Below are 8,219 nucleotides of genomic sequence, written 5' to 3' on the forward strand. Positions count from 1 at the left end.
AAGTAGCCAAATGCTAGTTAGCAAATGGCTAGCTAAAACCTAAAAGTTGCTGAATGCTCAAAGTAAGAAAATGCTAAATTTAGCAGAACGTTAGCATTTGACAAAAAGTTGCACAAGTACACTTAGCATTAGCATTATCATTAGCAGAATTAGCATTAGCAGTCTTAGCATTAGTATAATTATCAGTAAAGTACTAACATTATCAGAAAACATCAGAAGAACTGATTTTTCTCAGATTAAGACTCGAACGGTTGCAGAACGTGACGATGCGTTGATGCTGGCGGGACGTTTTTTTATTTTCCACACGTTTCGTCTTTGGACTGAACGTCCACGCAGCCAGACCGGCCTCCATGAACAACTCACCTGAGCGTGAAGCCTTTGCTCGCCGCTCCTTTGCTTGTGGGCGAGTTGCTGGCGCTCCTGGACAGATCTTCCACGGACCTTTCTAAAGATTTTCTTTTGTCTGAGGGCAGCGTCTCGTTGTCCCCGGTCTCTGTCTCAGACCTGGAGACCAAGTCCAGGACAGACGGACGGGTTAAATGAACAGAACTTGAAACTAATTCAGCCGGGCCTCTGAAGAAAGCTGAAGCTGGTACGTACGTGGCGGCGCTGTGAGCAACAGAAAGATAATCCACAAGAACGTTTAATCCCTGGTTCTCCTCGTTCAGGAACTCCTGGGCCCAGCTGCAGGAAGACAACACAAAGGAAGTATTAAATTTAAAGCTTTTTACTACTGCTTTTCTTTCTGTGCATGGAAAAACATTATTTTTGTGTACTTGTAACAAACTGTGTTTAAAACCATTTACGATTTGGAGTCAAATCTGTTAGCAAAATATCTTGTTAACAATAAACTAATGACAGTAAGTTAGAAAGTGATCACTGGTTGTACAACCCTCTCTCTACTGGAGCAGACCGGTTCAAGATGGCCGCCAGAGCTAGTCAACATTAACCAACAAAAAATGTCAACAGTCCCGTCAGTTTTACAGACGTGGAGGTAAAACTGTGGTAGTTGCTGAAAGTCACCCCCAACACGTGCTGTGAGGGCCGCTCATTAGAAGCCAACGTCTGCTGATTACACGTTGCTCACCCGATGTGATTGGTCCTGAGGGAGATCTCCAGCTCTCTGAGGACCTGCGTGGACTCTTGGACACGCCTCTTAGACTACAACAAACACAAACATTGAGAAGACGAGGGGCCAGCAACTGCCTGATAACTGAAGATGTTCGGTTAGAAGTGAAATTTAAATTGAACTGAACGACACGTCGAAGTGTCAAAAACATCTGGATTTTTTAGAGCAAAACTCACGGCTGAACATTTAGTCTTTATTGGTTTATTATTCTGTAAAACTTTAAATTTTGTTTCACGTTCTTCCAATAAAAATATAAAACTAAAGGAATAAAAGTTGTTTTATTGGGACGACTGTATTTAAAACAGTTCGTATGAAAAACAGAATTTAAGGCTCAAAGACTTTCACATGCTAGTTAGCATCTGCTAATACACAAATCTAATTACATTTAACAAGATTAGCATGTTTTAAACATTTATCACTTTACAGCCTTTACTTATAAAAATGTCAAAACTTAATTAGAAGAGTTAGCAGCTAATGCTACATAGCTAAAGAACGTTAATTAGCTTTAGCACAGCTAATGGTTTCATGTTGGCTGTTACAAACTGAACAAACGTACAGAAATTAACTTATAAAATAAGTTGATTAAACAATAACTGCATAAAATTAATTTACAATAATTATAATATTTAACAAAAAACACCTGTTTCTGTAGATTAACTTTGTTTCTAACATGAGAAACAATAAATCCTGTTTTGTTTACAGTAACTGCACCAATAAAAATTATTTAGCAACAAGCCAGCTGTTTCTGCAGTTTAGATTTTAATATTTTTAATTAAACATTTTAAAGCTTTCGAAACATCTAAGTATTTTTCATAATGAAGTTACAGATGCTGTTTCAGACATGAAGCCTGTCGGGTTATTTATTAACCTGGCGGAGGCAGCGGCTCGTTAAGACAAGCAGCTGAAGTTCTGCTCAGGTTTATAAACGGGTCAGGCGGCTGTAGAACACTTGACGTGTTCAGTGCTCCTGAACACATTTTGATTTATCGTCCCTGGACACTGAAGCATTTCTTGACACCAGGTCATGAAGGTTGTCGTTTACCTTCCGGCTGTTTCCTCCGTGATCCAGAAAACTTTTCAGCTTCTCCAAATAAGCAGACGGAGGATGCTTGACTTGGAATCGCTCCTGAAGGAGAAACAAGATGTAATTATGTCCGACTGTCGTCTCCGAGTGTCTCTGTGATGGACAATTGACCTGTCCAAGTGTCCCCCACCACGCGGAGAGAAGAGAAACAGGTGATGTCAGTAAACACAGATGTTCCTGACGATCCGTTTCGTTTGACGTCACAGAGGTTGGTGTAACATTATCGCCCTCTAGTGTTCGTTAGAGGAAACTAACCGTATTGAAATCCATTATAAATGCATCTCATGTTCTTCACATCATAAAATGATCATTTGAGAGATGCTGTAAAATCCAGACAGATGTTCATCGCAGCTGCACGACTCAAACGTCGTCTCTGAACTCGTGCGGTACAAAACTTATGCTCGTCCCAAAACTGTGGAACACATTGTTTTAATTGCCACAAATATTCTTTTGGGCGTACGAATGGAGAAAATTAAATGTTTTGTCACTTAAAAAAAAAAAACAGCAATGTGGAGGTTTTTCAAACTAAAGGTTCTTGAGCTAAAAATAAAACGTTTTGTAAATTAGATTTTTATTTCAGGCTGAGAAACCTCCGAGTCACTGACCGGTTTATTACAATTAGTTTGTTTCTTTGTTTCTGTGGGTTAAAGGGTTTGACGGTGGTGCAGCGGTTGGATTCACACGGATCACCTGGGCGCAGATTAATGATCCGTTCTGAACTCGGACAACAACAGGTGTTCTCCGGCAGCCTCTCGTCCACACGGCTTGTTGTTGACCGTCCGGTTGCCATGGAGACGTACATTATTAATGAGCTCCAGGCGGTTGTCCCCCACCCCAACAGAACAGAACCACCGGTGTCATTTGGAGCTGAGGGGAACCAACACTGTTCTGCCTGAACTCGACGTTAAAACCCGTTTCTGTTGGGCAGAAGACAAAGTGACAGGAATCTGGAGCTACCTGGTCACAGATCAGGTCCCACTTCTTCTCGTTCTCGTACTGAGAGAGGATCTTCACCTTGTCTGGAGGAAGGTTCATGGTGCTCTGAGGAGACCACAAAACAAACGTCAGCTCTAACTTCTGCAGACTGAACAGACAGAATAAAAACAGCTTGTTAAGTTTTTATTGTAAATACTTTCATTAGAGCAAAGTTTCTAAAGTATAAATACTTTCACTACACGGCAGCAGGAGACCTGATGGTTTTTATTGAAGGTTTTACTTCATGACAAATGGACCCGTCAGCCCGATTAAAGACAAAAACCAGCCCATGTCCACGTCTCTGAGGGACAATGTTTGTAGTTTTAGAGATGAGTGTTTTTTCTGGACTGGAACTGAACAGAATGAAGTAAAACCTAAATGTTTTTAGTGCGAGGAGTTGCACTGGAACAGAGGGACGTTTGATTTATGTTTGTCTGAGGCAGCGACACGAGGGGCCGGGGGGTCGTCCCCATCACAGGGACACCTGGACATGTCTCCAGTCCATCACAGGGACACCTGGACATGTCTCCAGTCCATCACAGGGACACCTGGACATGTCTCCAGTCCATCACAGGGACACCTGGACATGTCTCCAGCCCATCACAGGGACACCTGGACATGTCTCCAGCCCATCACAGGGACACCTGGACATGTCTCCAGTCCATCACAGGGACACCTGGACATGTCTCCCGTCCATCACAGGGACACCTGGACATGTCTCCAGTCTACCACAGGGACACTCAGAGACAACGTTTCCAGTGAACCCACCATGATCTAAAAACTGGAGTCCTTGAAGAAAACCCAGACTGCACAAGGAGAACATGTAAACCCCACAGAAAGGTTGGAAGTTGAACCTGCGACCTTCTCGCTGAGACAGCAGCTCTAACCGCTGAACCACCGTGCCGCCTGAGTTAAACATTCAGTAGTTAAACTCACTGGACTTAAACTGTGACTGTTTTAAAACGTAAAGTTCAGTAAAGTCCAACTTCCTGACCCGTTTAAACTCTGAGTTCTGGTTCTGTTGTCTGAGCTGTGGGTCCAAACAGAGACCCGTGGAACTCGGGCAGCGTCAGCCGACTTTAATCCGGTCTGAAAAGACTCGACTGCTGGACTTGTTGAATAATTCAGAGTTCTTGTCGGGTCAGGCAGGACTTTCCGCGAGTCCGAGGTCTTTGTTTGGGCCTGGTTGCTACAACACGCAGACATCAGAGCTGGTACCGGTACCGGTCCACGGCACCGCCGAGCATCAAGTTCCTCCTCTATGTTTTAGAGAAGGTTCTGTGTTTTGAGAAGAGCAGAAAGTTTCAGAAGGACCAGGACAAGCACCATGTGTTCTGACCGGCTGGGTCTCAGAGGACAGGAAGTAGAGACATTGAATGCAGGTCCAGGTTCTGTTGGACCTGGATGAACCTCTCAGATCTCCAGAGAACATCAAACAAAAGCCATCAACAGAACCTGAAGGGTTGCAGAGAAGGCCTCATGAAGGTTGTGGATCACGAGGGACAGGAAGTGGGTCTGATAGGAAGACCAGAACCCCCCATGACACCAGGTACCGTCACTGAGGACGGGTCCAAGTGCCCCCGTAGGCGTCTGCAACAACAGGAAGGAGACCGGTGGTTCAGACACACAAACTCTTCTCATGTCTCTGAGCTTCACTTTCAGCTCATAAGTTGAAAAATGTTTTTCAAGGAACCGTTCGTTTCAGTCGAGACATAAAAAATAACAAAACTTTGTTCTTTGAGGAGCCTGAGCTCTACAGGTTATTCGTTCTGTTCGTCCAACATCTGGGCTGCAGATACCTGCGTCCAGATGGAAGACACCTGAACTCACCACGGAGTGGTGATCAGGATCTGCCAGAATCAGCCTGGCCTTGTTCAGCGACCTCATCAAAAGTCCAGACCAGCTGATGAAGGTGAAAGATCAAAGAGACTCAACTAAATTAAACATTCTCAGAAAAACCAACATTAAAACCAGAGCTTCAGATAAAAACACGTTCTCTGGTGGTGGGTCTTCTTACAAAGAGAGGTCACATGACTCCGCAGAGTTACAGAACATTTACATTCCTGCCCATGCATGTGCAAAACAACATGCAAACCACAGGAAAACACGTCAACGTAAACAAAGTCACCGACGCTTCTGTTTTCTGGACCCGACTCGAGCATCAACAGACGCAACGCCTCATTTTCTAAACAAAACATGCAAACACACACACACACACACACAAACACACACACACACACTCACACACACACACACACACACACACACTCACACACACACCCACACACACTCACACACACTCACACACACACACACAGACTCACACACCCACACACACACACACCCACAGACTCACACACCCACACACACACACACCCACACACACACACACACACACACACACACACACACACACACACACACACACACACACACACACACACAGGGTGGGGCGGAGGACATGATCTGCGTTTGGTGACGGAGACCCCGGAGAGGAAGTCCGCTCTGATGTTGGATTGTTGGTTTGAACCTGAACAAGAAAATCTGACGACCTCACTTCCTGTGAAACGTTTCAATAAAAGAAAAACGACGTCATCAGACAGAAAACTGAGAACGAGGGAACCGACGCTCGTCTTGAAGCCGCCAATGATCCAAAACTAAAATGATTCAAACTAAAACTGAACATTTCTGCAGATCCAGGTTTGGATCTTCTGCTTGAACTTGAACTCGTCGACAGCCTCAAACATCAGACGAGCTGCGAGAAAACACGTCTTTGTTCTTTCACACTTGCTCAACTTTTCTTATCGTCTGAAGAAAATCCAGATTTTCAAGCTTCAAACTCAAACAGGAGGAGCTGGTGAAACGTGAAGGTACCGGATCAACACCAGCAGGACACATTACCTTGTGATGGACTGAAGGTCCATTTAAATTAACCAGAGAAGATCTAAACGACTCAGGAGGTGAAATTATGTGGTCAGATCCAAATCCAGCTCTTTGGTGTCACCTGGGCCTGAAGAGAAGCACTGAGAACCTGAAGAACACCATCCACAGTCGAGCACGGAGGTGGAAGCATCACGTTTTGGGTCTGTTCTTCTAAAGGTGCAGGATGTTGTGACCGCACTGTGGGACCAGTGTCATACTGGGTCGTGGACGGGTCTTTAAGCTGGAACATGACCCCAAACATCCCACGAGGCGCCAAAGGAGCAGCTAAAGAAGAAACACATGAAGGTCCTGAAGTGAACCGGCTCCAGACCTCAGTCCTGCAGAAGATCTGTGGAGGAGCTGAAGCTCTGAGGTTCCAAACGGTGGACGAGAAACCTAAAGATGGTCTCCAACTGAACGACTCAACCCAGAGAACAGCTGCGTTTTGCACGGTTCGGTTTTTGGAAACGACAGATTAATTCTGGGCCATGCACACCCACCTCAGCAGCCACGCCCACTTTTATGATTTATTCTACCGGAGAGCACGGGAGAAATTTAAACCACATTTTTATTAATTATTAACCGTGTGTGGTTTGAGACCTGAGCCTCGAATAGTTTCTGTTAGAGGCGTTAAAAGTCTAGAGGTCAAGAGCTGAAACTAAAGACAGATTTGAGACGCCTGCAATGACTCGAACATTTACACAACTCAAGGGATGAGCCTGAAACTCTGAGTTCCCTGAATGTTTCACGACATGTTCAAGATCTCTTATCAACAAGCCTTTAACAAAACACCAAGTCCAACATTCAGCCTCTGAAGTCTCCCACCAAGGAAACGTTCTCCAGACAGGAAGTGTGTTGCGTTCAGGTTCACTTCCTGCCTGTAAGGAACAACCTAACCGGTGAACTTGGTCTCAACGCTCAGAGCCGATAACAGAACCAGTCCGGCAGCATTCCGATCGTGGCTCAGATCCGTCGCTGCCTCGTGGTTTTGTTCTCTGTTCACGGTTCGAGTCCTCGATGACGGAGGGAACTAAAGTCAACGATGGTTCGTGTTGGAAAAAGACGTTTGTCTTGTGCTCAGCTGTTCGAGCAACAAGTTCCTAAAACATTGAAAGACATCCTGCGCCTCTTTATTTAAAGTGTCGGCTGTTTTCTGTTTGTGTCAGGACTGATTATTATTATTATTATTATTATTATTATTATTATTATTAACTTTACTGACTTCATGGTTGTAACAGTTTTTAGTTGTTTTTTTAGTCGAAGAGCCTCTGATCTCTGCAGCAGCTGCTCAGACCCTTGAAACAAGTTGAAGGTTTTATTCTGAGTATTTTTATAATCTACAATAAATCATATATTGTATGAAACGCATCATAATTCTCGATGTCAGCCGAGTGTCTCGTTGACCTCAGACCTAATTAGTTTTGGTTTTGTTGCCTCAGGAGCGTAAGGATTGTGTTCGTCGAGTAATGACCTCTGTTCCTACAAAAAATGAGACTTTTGTACCAACATCAAGATATTAAAGGTTCAAGAACTTTCCACAGACCCGTGGTTTTAAAATGATCTGAACTATCCCTTTAAAAATATATTTTTTTAAATACTGGAATGTGAGCAAAAAAAAAAAACCGTAGAAATGTATTTACTTTTTTCTTTGAGATATACAACAAAATAATTTCTTAATTCCTTGATGTTTTTTTTTTCCCACTTTTGGCACAATGAATAATAAAATGATTGATTCTAATGTAATACAAAAAAACAACATAATAAAATTTAAAAAAAACTTCATGTCAACATTTGGATCATGTTTGACATTTTGGAGATTCATTCTTTATTAACACAAAACTGAGGCTGTCGGTAAACAATCAGTTTTTATAAGTCAGGATCGTCTTGATTTTTTTATTTTCAAGTAAAGTTAAAAAGTTTTTACTCTGAAGTTGAGGCAACACTAGCCTTAAAGTTGACTCGTTACTACAGCTAAAGTTGAGCCATTACGTTCCCTAAAGTTGAGGCAATGCGTTCCCTAAAGTTGAGGCAATAAGTTTCCTAAAGTTGAGGCAATGCGTTTCCTAAAGTTGAGGCAATAAGTTTCCTAAAGTTGAGGCAATAAGTTTC

At 43.3% G+C, this 8,219-nt stretch overlaps 1 protein-coding gene across 1 annotated transcript in view; it reads right to left on the bottom strand.

Moving 5' to 3' along the window:
- The window catches only part of fmnl1b (formin-like 1b), a 21,063-nt gene that overhangs the window by 12,115 nt on the left and 729 nt on the right, over positions 1-8,219 (bottom strand). Inside the window, 5 exon segments of the mRNA XM_037691272.1 lie at positions 364-504; positions 601-684; positions 1,088-1,161; positions 2,172-2,255; positions 3,171-3,254. Coding sequence (XP_037547200.1) covers positions 364-504; positions 601-684; positions 1,088-1,161; positions 2,172-2,255; positions 3,171-3,254 — 467 coding nt within the window.

This window comes from Nematolebias whitei, chromosome 17 (genome assembly GCF_014905685.2).
Source record: "Nematolebias whitei isolate Nwh7 chromosome 17, NemWhi1, whole genome shotgun sequence".
Classification (NCBI taxonomy): domain Eukaryota; kingdom Metazoa; phylum Chordata; class Actinopteri; order Cyprinodontiformes; family Rivulidae; genus Nematolebias; species Nematolebias whitei.